This window comes from Sminthopsis crassicaudata, chromosome 2, assembly GCF_048593235.1.
Source record: "Sminthopsis crassicaudata isolate SCR6 chromosome 2, ASM4859323v1, whole genome shotgun sequence".
Lineage (NCBI taxonomy): Eukaryota > Metazoa > Chordata > Mammalia > Dasyuromorphia > Dasyuridae > Sminthopsis > Sminthopsis crassicaudata.
This window is the reverse complement of record NC_133618.1, coordinates 604,498,642-604,514,664: the sequence shown is the minus strand read 5'-3', so window position 1 is coordinate 604,514,664 and position 16,023 is coordinate 604,498,642. Positions and strand designations below refer to the sequence as shown.

The 16,023-nt window shown below is 35.6% G+C and overlaps 1 protein-coding gene across 1 annotated transcript; it reads left to right on the top strand.

Moving 5' to 3' along the window:
* The first annotated feature begins 2,953 nt into the window (after window positions 1-2,953).
* ANKRD1 (ankyrin repeat domain 1) lies at window positions 2,954-14,225 on the top strand. Its single transcript, XM_074295828.1, has 9 exons — window positions 2,954-3,165; window positions 3,944-4,114; window positions 6,068-6,205; window positions 6,665-6,772; window positions 8,145-8,243; window positions 9,723-9,821; window positions 9,989-10,087; window positions 10,197-10,295; window positions 13,286-14,225. The coding sequence occupies exons 1-9, from the start codon at window positions 3,139-3,141 to the stop codon at window positions 13,394-13,396; spliced, it is 951 nt and encodes a 316-aa protein (XP_074151929.1). The 5' UTR covers window positions 2,954-3,138; the 3' UTR covers window positions 13,397-14,225.
* The last annotated feature ends 1,798 nt before the right edge of the window (window positions 14,226-16,023 follow it).

Sequence of the window (16,023 nt, the reverse complement as noted above, 5' to 3'; positions counted from 1 at the left end):
TGTCAGGTCAGTCCTCAGGTAAAGCTGGCTCTGGGAGATGGGGAATACTTTCTTAGCTCCTTTGTCTTAGCCAGGATTTCATATGTTCTCCAGTTTCAAACCTGAAGTTTTGCCACAAAAAGGGAGGTAGGGGGAGAGCCTAATTAAGGTTTCTGCCTTTGTAATCCAGTTCTGCATAACTCTCACTTTATAAGGAGACAACAAGAACATACAATGTTTTCCCCAGTTGTATTTTGGATCCATCATATCCATCCTTATCTAATTGTTTGCAACTCTCCAAAAACCTGAGGGCCTCCAAATAAATGTATAAATGAATGAAAAAAGTCCATAAGTAACTACTATGTCATAGAAATGCAAATACAAACAAAAGCAATCCCTACCATCTAAAAATTTACATTCTAAAAGAGGTATATAACCCATATTGGGGAATGGAAGCAATTGAAGAGTATTTTGATCTAGGAAATCATAGAAATGAAAAGTAAAACTGTAAGGCAGTATTATTGCAACTATGACCTTTTCAGGTAGGTATGGGGGAAGCCAGGACAACCCTGTATAGCATTCATAAAGACCCAGAGAGGTACACAAGGTTTTAATAATAATTTATACCTTATGATTTGTAATAGGCATAAATAATAATTTACATCATAAAAGTACATCTATTTTACAGATGAGGAAATAATTTCTCTTCTTAGATAAGTTAATAAATTTGCTCAAAGTAATATTGGAGATAAATACCCGAGTTTATTGACTCTTAATTTTGGGTACTTTCCAAAACAAATGCTTCTAACATACATCATTTGTAAAGCATTGACTACTGGGGAAAATCCTTCCTTTCAGAGTTTCTCTAAGGTTTAATAAACAGTGATAGACCCAATCTATTGGCAGAGATTCAGAGAAGCAGTTGGTAGGAGGAATTAGCTCTGCCCACTGATACTAAAAAAGTACCACCACCAAACCAAAACCCAAACCAAAAAACCTAGACTCATCAAAACACAATTAGGACATAACCTCTTTCTTCTCTCTTCAGCAAGACAAAATTGGTAGACCAGACTCTCATTCTTCCATAACATTTTCCCTAAGGTTGCATGTTTTATGACTCCTCTCTTCATTTAAGGATAGCCTTTATATTCAATTTAACTTAATTGTCTTGGATACCGAAATATGCTAGTAAATGTTTAACAATCAGCTCTCTGGGAGGAAAAATATAACCATGAAATACTTTTAAATTTAACCTACATTATTAAAATTTCTCCCATTTTTAATCTAGATATCCAGGAAAACAATTAACCAAGCCCTGATTTGTGTCATCTGCTGGTTTCCAAAGTGTAAATGCTAATCCCAAAACTTTAACAATTGGCTTCACAGCAGGTTTTATCTGGTTTCAATACATGCTTGCCTGAATATGTATGTTAGGTGATACATTATGTTATTTGTTCTGGGGCTTGAACTTGACTCCCTCCAGGACTTTCCAGTTCTTTACTATGCTTCATGGCATAGAACCTATGGCAGCTTTTCTTTATAATTTCCCAGCTGCCTCTTTCAGTGCATTTGCTATATACAGACCACTATATTAGGTGCTGGAGAAGATTCAAAGTTTAAAAAGGACATTGTCCCTGCCCTAATGGAGCTTATTGTCTAGGAATTCAAAGCTTTTTAGTAACTAATCTCAACTTACCCCTTCATGATTGAGGAAATTGGGGAAATTGAAGCAGCAAGTGGTAGTGGGAATGGAGGGAACCATCATGATTCCATCTTGGAACTTACTTCTAGATCTAACTCAGTTTCCTTTCTATTCAATTTTAGGTCTAGTCCAATTTCTGTCTTGTGAGAAAAAAAGTATTCAGTTGTGGGAAGTGAGAGAATTACATTGTTTAAACCTAGCCTTTTAAATGTCTACCTGCTTCTTAGAGACTCTCAACTATGGACCTGGGCCATGCTGACCTGGTCAAATTTGAAGACTGATGTAAGTTTTCTCACAATTGTGCATCTTAAGCAACCCATGTGTCTTATAAGCAAACTGTTCCAGTACTGATCGATCATTATTATTTCCGTTTTCCTTTGATTGTTCACAGACACTTGGGGGTGGGCAGGAGTGGGAGACCTTCTTTTCTGATCTCTACCCTTCCCTTCCCAGCTTGGGAAAATCCTTAATCTTTCTTCCAATTAGAAATCATATTACCTAAAGTTGTATCCTAGTTAATTGCTTCTGTTTAATCAATTGATCTCAGTTTCCCTTTTTTTAAAGGAAAATAGAAGAATGATCTCTAAACTCCCTTTTAGTTCTAAATTTATGACCCTGATTTCTTTGCTGGCAACATAGTTGATTGGAATCAGCTCAGAAAATATTTTTTAAAGGGTATTTTTTTTTTTAAATAAAGAGATTGAAAGTCCCAGTGTACTATATTAGGCCCAATGACAACATTGAGTCAAAATGCATAGCTGGATACTTCGGAGTTCTCCTAATGATGGTAATGTATCATGTCATGGGGTCTTTTTAGTCCCAGACATCATTCTGGTTCAATAACTCTCGAGAGAATTCCAAACAGATATAGACAAGTGCCATCAGGAACTTAAGTCCTGTCCTCTAAAGCTGTTTACATGTTCTAAAGCCTCATTTCCCTTAAGGGAAGTGCTGATAAGACTGCTTATCAGAAAGATATTACTGTGAGTGTGATACATGGGGCATTTACATTTTCTTGATATGTTACTCCTACAAAAGCTGGCGAGGAAGGGGAAAAATGTAGAGATATGGTGCAATATCAACAGACAGCTGTCCCATGGGCACTTGATGGATCAGATGACTAGCATTGCTGAGTTATGTAGTCACTGCCAGTGAAACGGGCATCTCACATTTCCCCCTGATTCACACATTCAATGTGGTTAGACTGCAATGCTCCCCCCTCCCTGTGCTTCCCTGACTCCCAGATACTGGGACTGGAATGAATATTCACCTGCCTCTGAGTGACTAGTGGTGGGAGGAGCAAGGAGGTTATTTGGGTTCCCAGGTTGGAAGATTATCTCACTCAGCCTTCCTCCTTCATCATATATATAGGCCCAATTTGTTAGTGGGTCTCAGCAGAACTGACTTAAAGGTATCATCTAGTAAGATTATTGTCTAAAAACCAAGGATTGGTAAAGATGATGATGCTGAAAGTAGAGGAACTGGTAGGTACAGATTTATATATATATATGTATATATATATGTATGTATGTATGTATGTATGTATGGTTTTTTAAAAATCTGTTTTTGAATTTATATAAACTAGGGACTCAGTCTAGCTGCTTTTGGGAAAAGAGGATGCCATTTTCTTTCATATAACTAAACCATTTGTGAAAAGAGTTTATTATAATATGATAGGACATGTTATTGATTAGAAAATGGAGGACTTTGATAGTAAATTGGTAGTATACTTTGAATTATGGCTAAAGTTGATTTATTGCCAAAAATTAAATGGTCATATTTATCAAAATATCTGATTTTTTGCTAAATGTTGAATGGTCATATTTATCAAAATATCTGTGGGGAAAAGGATTTATTTCATAGAAGCCAAGGATATTGGGGTGAATTAAATAGTATAATATTTTAAAAACTTCCTAAAAACTCAGCCATAAAAGTTTTAAAGAACTAGACTTATGAGTTTCTAATAATTGAGTAGCAAGGTGGGGAGACTGATTAAGCAAATAAAAATGTCTTAAAACCATATCTACCTAAAGTTATCTTTCATTTGTCTACTGTGGTGAACAGGAATCCACTCATGGCAACCTGAATATTTGTGACTAGTCCTTTCATTGAAGTATTTATAACTTGTAATCTAGTCTTACTCTTTCTGCCAAGATAGAATTTCTTTAGGGAATCAGCAGCCAGAGGAGAATTCAGCATCCTTCATGGGAATTTACCTGAGATGATATCCTTTTGCCTTTAATCTTGCATTTCCCTTTTTAGGTGACAGGGAAGAAGAATGACAACAGGGAGACCAGGGATTTCCTCCCAGAGGACTTTAGAAATGGAGAATATGAAGCTGCTGTGACTTTGGAAAAGCATGAGGACCTGAAGACACTTCCAAGACATTCATTGATCTGGGAAAGTCAGAATGAGAAACAGCTAGAGGCAGAGGTAAGAAGAAAAAAAAAGATGTTTGGGGCATCCTGTGATTTTTTTTTTTTTTTGTCCTCTCAAATCTTAACTGGGTGGAAATAGGGCCAAGAAAATCATTAAAAACAGGAACAGAGTGTGATCTAGTGAAGGAGTGCTGGGTCTGGAGTCTGAGAATCTAGGTACCAATTCTAATTCTGCTGCTTACTGGCTTAGTGACATTGTCATTTTTAACTCTTTAAGGCTCAGTTTACCCATTTGTAATATATATATATACATACATAAATATGTAATATAATATTATATATATATATATATATATATATATATATATATATATATATATATAATTTAAATCCCTTGCAGGAGGCACAAGGTATTTTGAAAAAAAATGGGCAAATTAAGTGATTTGCCCAGGATCCCCCAGCTAGAGAGTGGCAGAGCCAACTATGCAGCTTAGTTTATTCAACTTCCTCAAACTTTTTTTCCCCACCACATCACACTTTGTGTGCTGATGATAATAACTGTGAAGTCCTGAGGTCTCTTTACTATGAAAGTACCAACACTTAGTGTTTAATCTGTTTCTATGCTTGCACAGACATGCAGAGTAAAATGGAAATGGAGACAATTGTCTGAATACATCAAGTTATTCAAAAAGACATTGTGAGATTCTTCCTCATAATCAGTCTTTGACAAGGCTATCACCAATGGATCCTAAGTCAGTCTTTTCAGTTTGTGTGATCACATTTGCATATACCAAAATGAAATAGAAAGGTGATAAGTCTAATTCAAATCAAGATGATGATTTTCTCCTCGATAATATGGCTTATTGTCCACTAGAGTAAAAGCCTAGATAATTGACTTTGCTCTGATTTTCTTGTTTGTGTGGACAGCCAGTCTATACAATGGAGTTTCAAGTGTGGTTAATCTACTGGTAAAGAAGCAAAATGTGTAGTGACAAGTGAATGTTAGAATCACAGGATTGCATGCGTTTCAAAGAATAGGGTATTGAGTCATAGACTTAGAACTGGAGGATGCGGAAATTATGCAGACATATTCTCTCATTTTACAGATGAGTAAACTTGAAGCCAAACATGATTAAATGATTTTATCCAAGGTAATATTGCCAGTGGGTATCAGAACTGGAATTCTATCCTAGGTCCTTAAGATAGTGGATCTCTACATATCTCTTTTTGAGATTTATTTTCACTGGTATCTATAATTATACTCAAATAGTTAAATAATGTGCAATGAAGAGAAAGAAAAGTGAGTTTCAGAAAATTCATGATAGAGCTGAAAGAGACCCAACCATTTCAGTTTCATAAGTCAACTGAAACTTAAGAGAGGTTAGATGACTTGTCCAGGATTCCATAACTAGATAGAGTTGGAGGCAGGGATGTGTCTTAGGTTGCTTGACTTCCTGAAACCATTTCTCAACCACATGGCACTTTGTGTGCTGATGCTAACAATTATGAAGACCCAAGATCTCTTTACTGTGGAAGTACCAACATTTAGGGTTAGGCTATTTCCACACTTGCACAGACATGCAGAATGAAATAGGGAATGGAAAAATTATCTTTTGAATAAATTCAAACTTCTAATTTAATCTGAAATGTCTATATTAAGAGAAAAATCAAACTCTCGTTGAACTATATAAATAATTGCTCCCAGTCATTTACTCTTTGCATGTAGAATCTAAAGCAGAGGGTTTTAAACTGTGAGATATAAACTTTTAAATGTATTTAATATTACATATATATATATATAATATATCAATATAATATATTTGAAAAAATATTTTAATCTAATCAGTTTCCTTTGTATCTTATATATTCTAGTTTATTCATGTAAAAACATTATTCTGAGGAGGGCTCCATAGACTTCAACAGATGGCCAAATGGGACTAGGACTCCCACCTGTCCTTAAGGTATTCTCAAGAGAAGGGTTAACAAACTATTTTGTTTTATTTTTCAGCTCAAGAAGAAAAAACTGGAACAAAGGTCAAAACTTGAAAATTTACAAGACCTTGAAACTATCATTCAACTAAAGAAAAGAAAAAAATACAAGAAAATCAAAGTTCCAGTTTTAAAGGAACCTGAACCAGAAATTATAGTAAGGACTATGAGAACATAATAAGAACTGTAGTCTAGTATCTGAAAGTTTGTTATGCTGATATATGTAAGTCTGTGATGTAATCTGTTCCTCCAAAAATACTTCCCATACATAGGATATATATATGTGTGTGTGTGTGTGTGTGTGTGTGTGTGTGTGTGTGTGTATGTGTGTGTGTGTGTATGTGTATATATATATATATATATATATATATATATATATATATATATATATATATATATATATATTTATATATATCCTATATGAAAATAGTTATTTACATAATTTGTCCCACTTAAATATGAGCTCTTTGAGGGTTTGGTCCATATATTTGCTTTTCTTTGTATTCCCAATGGTTAGTCAGTAACTGGCAATAGTAAGTGTTTACTAAATGTTTGTTGAATGATTGAGTGTTATAGAGCATCCACAGTAATCTACATGCAATGTCTTGGTCTTTAGACAGAACCCGTGGACGTGCAGAAGTTTCTGAAGGCTTCATTGGAGAATAAGCTGCCAGTAATTGAAAAATTTTTGTCTGACAAGAAGGATCCAGATGCATGTGATGAAGTAAGTCTCTTAGTTATGCTTTAATAAATCTGCACCAAGACTTCCCTTCTTTCCCCCAGATCTTTTCCCTTTTATGTTTCTGATGCTTTACCACAAGCACCAAATTTAGCAACTGAAAACACTTTCACCATACCTTATCACCTATGGAATAGCCTGGTTGTATGCAACAACTAGGAACTTGGATAGCTCAAATAATTTTCCTCTCTTTGCACCATCCTCTGCTCCCTTCTTCCTTATGTCTTCCTTGCCTTTGCATTACTTTTTAGAAATAGTTTAATGTTTTAAGAAATTAATTTTCTATTGATGCCTTTAGTTTTTTCTATCATATTAAGTTATTACCATTCCCCATAGTATATCCACCCAAGGAACTTCCCATTCTAATAAAGCAAAACAGTAATATACTTGATCTTTTTAAAAGGCCCTTTAGATAGGTAAAGAGGGAAAGACATTATTATATACATTATTCAGAAAAATCAAGTCAGTCATGGAAAAACATAGTTAAGGATCATCTTTGCTTGTTTAAAAGGAATCATTTAGATAAAAAATATAATCTGTTCTAGGAAGATAAATACACATATACAAAACAAATTCACCAAAGGTATTAGATTCCTTTTGTATAGTTTCAGAGGCAATGAATCACTATGGGACAAAGCAATCAATGTTTCTGAATTTAGAAATCTTAGTCTAGTTTATTAGCTATGACTTTGGTCAAGACCTTTAATCTCTTTGAGATTTAGTTTCTTCATTTATAATATTGGAATTATAGGATGCTATGTTAAGAGAAGAGAGGGATCATTGAGGTCATCTTATACTTTCAATGCCTGCCTTGTGGTAGATCATATAGGTATAAGATTGATATCCTACATATATATATAAAGAGAGAGACAGAGAGCCACAAAGTACCATGTAAATATATATTACTTTTATTTGTGAAAATTCTTCAAAACCTTTCAATATATAACTGAAATGAAATAGATGGGCCTTTGAGTTCAGCTATAAAATGAATCTACCATCTAACATAGCCATGTCTCCAAACAGAAGGTAACTGCTTGATCTTTTATGGTAAGTACTAAGTAAATAAAGAATTTACAACATACAATAAAGGAATAACTTTAAAATGCAAGTACCTCTGAACCATTTAAATTTGAGTACCATACTCTGGACCTCAATGGCTTTGTTTGTTATATGCCTAATAGGCAGTTTCACATTGAGAATTAGTAATAGAATTTTAAACAAACTTGACATCAATATTAAGCACTAGAAAACCCAAGAGTTTCAGCAGCCTGCCATTTTTGAACAGGAAGATATGGATTTCTACAAAGTTTTTATATTTATTGCCATCCTTCTTTTGTCCTTTGTCTTTTTTTAATAGTACAAACGGACAGCTCTTCACCGAGCATGCTCTCAAGGACATTTGGCCATCGTGGAAAAGTTAGTGAATTCTGGAGCCCAAATTGAATTCCGTGATATGGTAAACATTTGAATTCTTCCCTCATTCCTCTCTCCCTCTTTCTCTTCCTTCTTCCTTCCTTCTTTCATTCTTTCCTTCCTTTCTCCCTCTTTCCTTCCTTCTTTCCTTCCTTTCTTCCTTTAAACTTAGAAAAGATGAATAAAGTTCTTGAGAGTTAAGAAAAAATGAGCCATTGTGAAAAATCTGCCTGAAAGGATTGAGAAAATTGAGAAAGATTAGGTCAAAAAGAAAGGAATTCCTTTACGAAAAAGAAAGGAATTCCTTTACGAAAAAGAAAAAAGGACAATGGTTGAAAGTAGTCATGAGGAATAGATTTTCTCTTCATTCTAAACAGGAAGGGAAGGAATATGCAAGGGGAAGAAAGAGAATCTATCTCTGAATGATGTTCATTGTGGTCATTGTGATTCAGGTGGTGAGTCATGATTAAATCAATAGAACTTCAGAGAAAAAATAGTGAATTTGTCCCTTTCAATACATTGCTCTCTCATAACATAAATTTTGCTATGTACTCATCAATGCTGACTGGTTTCAGCAGCATACAGAGCCTCTACACTCATATGTGTGCATGTACCTACTGCATCAGTGAGATTCTGATCTTTAGTATACGCTAAATGAAGAGGATGTATGGAAAGTGCCCCCTCTAGAGGGCTCAGTAACTGAATGGCTGTGATTTCCACCAGGATTCCTACATTTTATAGATTTGCTCAATAGGTGGGAGAATAGTTTTTTCAAATGAAGCTTAATTGGTGGTTATGTAACAAAGGGTAGGGCACGGGGTTGGAGGAAATAGATTTTTTAAAAAAGATCTTTATTTTCAATTTTAAGCCAAACAGAGAATTATAAATAAACAAATAGACAAACAGAAAACAAAAGCCAGCTTTTGCAGCTGGGTTCCTAAATGGGATTTCAATGTAAACACTGGGGGCAAATGGAACTCCAAAAGCCAAAATCTCATTAAATTTAGCTTGGTGGAAGTTTCTATTAATATGTATAATATGAAGTAACTGTAAATTGTAGGTCCCGAAGTTGTTAGCATCCATGATTACTGAAATTGTAGGAATGGATTGGGTGAAGTTAAGAATGAGCAGGCACAATGTGTCAGATTGGAATTAAGATCTGTGTTTTAGTTACCACTTCTGAGAGCACCCACTCTGCCTACTCATGTATCTCTAATATTTACTAAGAGGCTGTATGTTGTTCAGATATACAAAAATAGAATACCTGTCCAGTACAATGTTAAGCTCTAGGTGAAACACAGATTCTTCATTTTTTTAACTAAAAGCAAGAAGAAGCAATTGTCCACAACCAAAAGAATGAGTAAGACCTCAGCAAGCTGATGGACTTCAATGTCACAAAGGCTCTGTCCCCCTATATGCCAACCTCTGCCCCCCCCCCACACTCACTGATTTTTTGGGACTATGTCCTACCTATCCCAGTGTGTTACTCTTTTTTACATGGTATCTCATATTCTTGATGTAGCTGGAGTCCACTGCTGTTCACTGGGCATGTCGTGGTGGGAATCTGGATGTTCTGAAGTTTTTACTAAACAAAGGAGCAAACGTCAATGCTCGAGATAAGGTAAAATTCCTTCTTGACTTAGCAGTGGAAACCCCATTCTAAGGTCATGCTACTTAAATGAAAATCCATTGTCAAGTTTGCCTCCTCTTTCTGGTGACTAAGAGGAAGGTTGTGTGGGTTACTTTCTTACTATGTATCTCTGACTGTCAATATTTACGATTATCTAGCTGCTCAGTACACCTCTGCATGTGGCTGTGAGGACGGGGCGATATGAGTGCGGGGAACACCTCATTGCATGTGAAGCTGACCTTAATGCCAGAGACCGGGTAAGTCAAAGGGACTGAAATTCTTCCTCCGAACCTTGGACTTATGAATTGTTCTTTGGTAAGAGGTTGTTGCATCCTTCCTTTAGCTTGTTTATTTTACCTCTCTCAGGAAGGAGACACACCTCTGCATGATGCTGTCAGGCTGAACCGTTACAAAATGATAAGACTGCTGATTATGTATGGAGCAAATCTGAATGCCAAAAATTGCGTAAGTACTTGATAGTCATTTGCCAAATGTTCCTATCTACTGAAGGATTCCCTTTAATCAGGACTGGGATTGGGGGTAGGACAGAGTAAAAGCCACCAAAACTGTAGCACACAGGTTAGGTATATTTGGAAGGCAGGAATAAGGCAAGAAGAATTAAGGATACTTTTAAATATTATTTTTATATAAAAGTACACATTTTGGTGCCTTTCAATCTTCCCTATGGTATGTAGGTTATTTTATTTTATGATATGTCAAATAACATGAGTTATAGACACATAATATATTTATAAACATTTATAAAAGCTCAAAGTTTCTACCTAATAATAACACAGAAAAGACACAATTTTCATTTTTCCTAGGGTGCATGAATGCCTTTTCCTTCTTGGCTCTGCCTTAAATATGGCTTCAGAAAATTCATGTAGCTACATGTTTTAGGAGGTTCTGTGATTCTCTTAGGAGAGTTGATATTCTATTCCAAAATCACTGATGGTTTCCATAGTGACAGTGGGGAAGACTTAGGTCAGTTGACCAGAGGTAGGAAAAACTTCAATCTGTGTAAAAGAATCCTTCATTTGATATTTAGGTGGTTTTTAATTTGTTCTTTTACTGGACAAAAGAATAGCTCTGTAGTGCAAAGCCCTGTTCTTGGAATACAGTGACTGCTTCCACTTCAAGGTTGCTTCCTTTCTATGCAAAATATTTCCTTCCCAACTCTAAGTTTGGACTTCAAGACAAGAGAGCAATCAGAAGCATTCACTTTCACAGTGAGACACATGAGTCACTGAATTACTGCCTGCTTCTAGCACCAACAGCTGAATGAAGCCCAAGGGCCAGTTATCCTTCCCACTCTTGCTCCCTTGCTGAAATATTCGAAAATTTTTAGAATGGAGAGCAGAGCAATGATACAGGGAATTCCAGTTAATGTTGACATTCATATTAGATAATTTAACTACCATCCTCCCTATTGCCTTCCTCTTCCTGACTGCCACCATCTCCCCCACACTTTTTTCCTCCAAGTTATTCTTTTGTCTGTGTTTTGAAAAAAAACTGTCATAACCCTCAATTTCAATTTGCCTTCAGGTAGCCCTTAAAACATTCCATTAATAGCACTTTTAAAAAAGCCCCAAACAAAAATAAACCCAAACCTGTGAATTATTTTAAGAGGACAAAAGCTCTTGTAATGTAAAAAACCACTATGCCCCCCATTTGAGTTAAATATATCTCCCTCCACATTTTCGTAATTTCTGAGTTGTGCATAGAATCACCTCTCCTTTCATTTCCTTGACACTAAGCAATATTGAGCATTCATTGCGTGCTCAGAATCACCTTCTTTAAAAGTAAATACAACTAATTCATTCAATGCTTATTAGGCATCTGCTGTGTAACATACATTGTATACAACAAATCATATGTTTCTTCTGTTTTATTTTGTATTGTGATTATTTGTCTTTGTGTCTCATCCCTTGTAAGCTCCATTAAAAAAAAGGATTGTATCTTATTTTTGTATCTCCTTGAGAATCTATGGCAGTGCTTGGTATGTAGAAAAGACTTCATAAATCAATCCTTGTTGAAGCAAAGGTAAAAAAGGTGTAATTCTTGCCTTTAGACCTAGATGTCAAAATGTCACCTAGAAAGCATAAAACCGAAGGATGTAATATTCCTTTAAGTTAAAATTTCATTTTAAATTGGTCTAGATTTTAAATTTTTTGTCTTTTGCAAACTATAAATTCTGAGGCAGGCATACACAAAAAGGGAATATTGTGATCATGTTTATGTAGATTTATTTGTGTAAATTTATTTGTGCTTCCAGCCGAGATACTTTTTCAAGTTTATTACCTCTAATTAGTGCAATTAGTTGAAAATAATATGGCTTAAATGTCGTATTTGTCAAAAACATTTTACACTTCCTAAACCCCAGGTGTACCTCATTTTACATAATGTTATTTGTTCCAATCAGAAAAGTTAAGTGAAAATTGTCTTTTTTTTGAAAATCAAAATATTTATAAGTGCACTTCCAGAACTCACTATTTTAAAGAATCTTTTGGTAGAGCAGAAAATTCTTTTGCCATATGAATAAACCACCTTCTCTTTGTTAAATCCAGTGAAATCTAGGGTCCACTTCTCAAAATAAAGTTTTTAAATGCAACCCTCCCCCCCAAAAAAGCCCTTAGGATTACAAAGGAAACCAATTGTATTATATTTATTAAAATGTTTTAAAAATAAAAAAAACAGGCTTGGTGACACTCCTCTAATCCTGGCTACTCAGGAAGCTAAGAAAAACAAATACAGATGTTCTGGGATAGATTCTAATCTTTTAAAGTTGTTGTCATGAGCGAGAATCATATTCTCCTGCAAGCCTTTTCTGGGTTGGTTCAGAAACATGTTCCTGAGCTGAGCCATGTTTCTCACACAGTATAACATTTCTTAGATTCAAATCTCTTTTATTGTTTAGATTTTCTTAAAGCAAGGTTTACCTTTACGGGTGGATGTAGAAAAGTAGAACTAGAAAAATGCAACTTTTTGCAGTAGTAGAAATAAAAACATGATTTGTAAATTATAACGTAGAAGCACATTTCTAAATGCATGTATATATATATATATATATATATATATATACATATATATATATATATATATATGTATGTATATAATTGATAGCTAGTACAAGACAATTTTACCTGGATTGACCTAATTATTCTGGGACCAGAATGTGGGCCCTCAAAAAAGGGGGAGAAAGGTATGGGAGGATTCTTTCCTAATGTTATCTAAGTGGCTTGGAAAGGCTTGGGTATCTAATTTACAATAAAGGAACCATGTAAACCCATGGCCCGAGGCTGAACATCATTAACTTAAAGTACACATCATGGAAAATACGCAAACTATCTCTACTGTTCCACAGGCCATTGCTGCATTAAACAACAATCAAATCCTGTGTGAATCCATCAGTTCTTTCCACCTGGAAGTAAAATGTATTTTTCTCTTCTGAATAGGATGGGAAAACCCCAATGGATCTCGTGCTTCACTGGCAGAATGGCACGAAGGCAATATTTGACAGTCTTAAGGAGAACTCCTATAAATCCTCTCGAATATCCACATTCTAAAGGAGCCCACAGTCATCATTCTTTGGAGAGTGGGGTGAAGTGACCCCCCCCAGTCTATTTCGCCTAACTAAACTGGTTCTAAAGCTTTAACACTAGTTTTAGCACTTTAACGTGCTAAAATGTGAACAAGATGCACACATAATTTGAAGGAAAAAAACCACAGACATGTAAAAATTCCATTTAGGTCAATGTGAATTTGCTTTATTTATTTGTCTTATTTATTCCTATTTATTTATTTGATTGCTAGTGAGAGCCACAGATTTCAAGATCGCTGCTTTGGCGATCAAAGCTTAATTATTGTGTAGAATTTCCAGAGAGTTCCGGTACATAGTTGCTAAATCCAATTAGCCAGCAGCATTACAAACGCCCATTGATATTAGACAGTGGCCATTTTCCTGGCCCACGTAAGTGTAAGGAACTTCAAGGCGGGCATTGTGGTCTGTTTTCTCTCCTGAAGTTTTGCTGCTGGAGCTAAATCCAGCAAAAAAAAAAAAAAAAAAAGAAAAAGAAAAGACAGTGAAAGGAGCCTGGTTGAGAAGGGAAAGGAAAGGGAATGATCAAAAGCCGTTAAGCGTCGCGGACTGGACTGACTTGCATTTTGACCAAGTACAAGGATCTGTAGTGAGACGAAGGGAGGGCTGCATTCAGAGATGGTCGTGACTGTGCGCGTGAGGCAGGGAAAGGGAACAAAGGCATGTGTTAGATTCCACGGGGCATGCAACGCAAACCTGAGCATTGCCCCCAAATTGTAAATGTGTAAATTTCTGCTGCTTTGTATGTACATTTTGTATTCGTAATTACAACAATAAACTTGAAAGCTCTTGTAGAATCCTAGTTTTAGCTCCTTACTGACCGGGGAAAAACCAACACCAAAGGGCATTTCAGAGACCTGGAGGCAGCTCCTTCCCCTGTCTCCTTCTTAACAGGCTCACGGAGAATGACAATGACCCAGAGTAGCTTAGAGCTGGGTAGTTGGAGACATCTAGTGGCCGAAAAAGAGAATGCTGGGGAGGGGAAAAATGGAATCCTTTGTCAAAGTCAGGACTAACTGAACAGTACAAAGGAACTTGCAGAGTCTCTGTTGGATACTGGACATTAAAACATGCAGAATAAAATGTTATAGTCTTGGATTTAGAGTTTAAATAGGTTTTTGGTCCAAATCTTTCATCTGAGATAAGGAAACTGAGACACTACATACTTTTGAAAAGGTCTCATTTGAGGCGGTAACAAAGCCGGGATTCAAATCCAAGTCCTTGGACTCCAAAAGAGTGCTCTTCTGGTTGTTTGCATGATGCCTCAGGAAGGGGATTTAAGATCTTTAGTTCCAGAGTCCAAACTCCTTCAGTTTCTTTCCTTTTTTTTTTTTTTTAGTATACATTCTGATCTATCAGCCAATTCCCAATAAACAGCCTTAGCATAGCATCTCCTCCACCCCCGAAATAACGTTGAAACACTCATTATGCAATAGTGACCAACAGAACCTGTAACATCATTCTTATATGTAATTTTATCATCGCAGAAAATGTGATTTTGTTTTGAGTTCAGTCATCTGGAACTAACACTGACCACCATTTGTTCTGAATTGTTTTCTTCTAGTGAGATCTTCATTTACTTTATTGTAGTCATTGTGTACATTAATCTTCCGGTTCTGCTTTTTTCACCATAAGGGACCATATAGTTTTTTTTATTAATTTTTATAATTAGAACATTTTTGACAGTACATATGCATAGGTAATTTTTTTACATTATCCCTTGTACTCCCTTCTGTTCCGAATTTTTCCCCTCCTTCCCTCCACCCCCTCCCCTAGATGGCAGGCATTCCCATACATACTAAATATCTTATAGTATATCCTAGGTACAATATATATGGGCAGAACCGAATTTTGTTGTTGTTGTTGCAAAGGAAGGATTGTATTAGGAAGGTAAAAGTAATATGGGAAGAAAAGCAAAGAAAACAGTGCTCACAGTTTACACTCATTTCCCAGTGTTCCTTCTCTGGGTGTAGCTGATTCTGTCCATCATTGATCAATTGCAACTGGATTAGCTCTTCTCTATGTTGAAGATATCCACTTCCATCAGAATACATCCTCGTACAGTATACAGCGTACAGCGATCTCCTGGTTCTGCTCGTTTCACTCAGCATCAGTTGATTTAAGTCTTGTCCAGGCCTCTCTATATTCCTCCTGCTGGTCATTTCTTATAGAACCATAATATTCCATAACCTTCATATACCATAATTTACCCACATAAAGACAGTTTTGAAAGGGACTTTAGCAGTTGTCTGGTCCAACCCTCTCATTTATTTTATAGATGAGAAAAATTAGACACACAAGTTTTCCTGTATTTATTTGAATTTTTTTGGTCATTTCTTATATTAAAATAACATCCCATTATATTTATATGACAGTTTCTCCAGCTATATTTCTCCAATGTTTCTAGATTTTTCTTATTATGGAATGATACTGTAATATTTTGGTAAATAAGACTTTTTTAAGTTCTTTACATTTTTAGTCAATAGCCTCTGTGAAACATAAATCCAATAATGGAACCGTTGAATGGAAGCACTTATGAATTGTTTTATATTTTTCCTCACAAAATTCCAATTGTTTTCTAGAATGGTGGGGCCA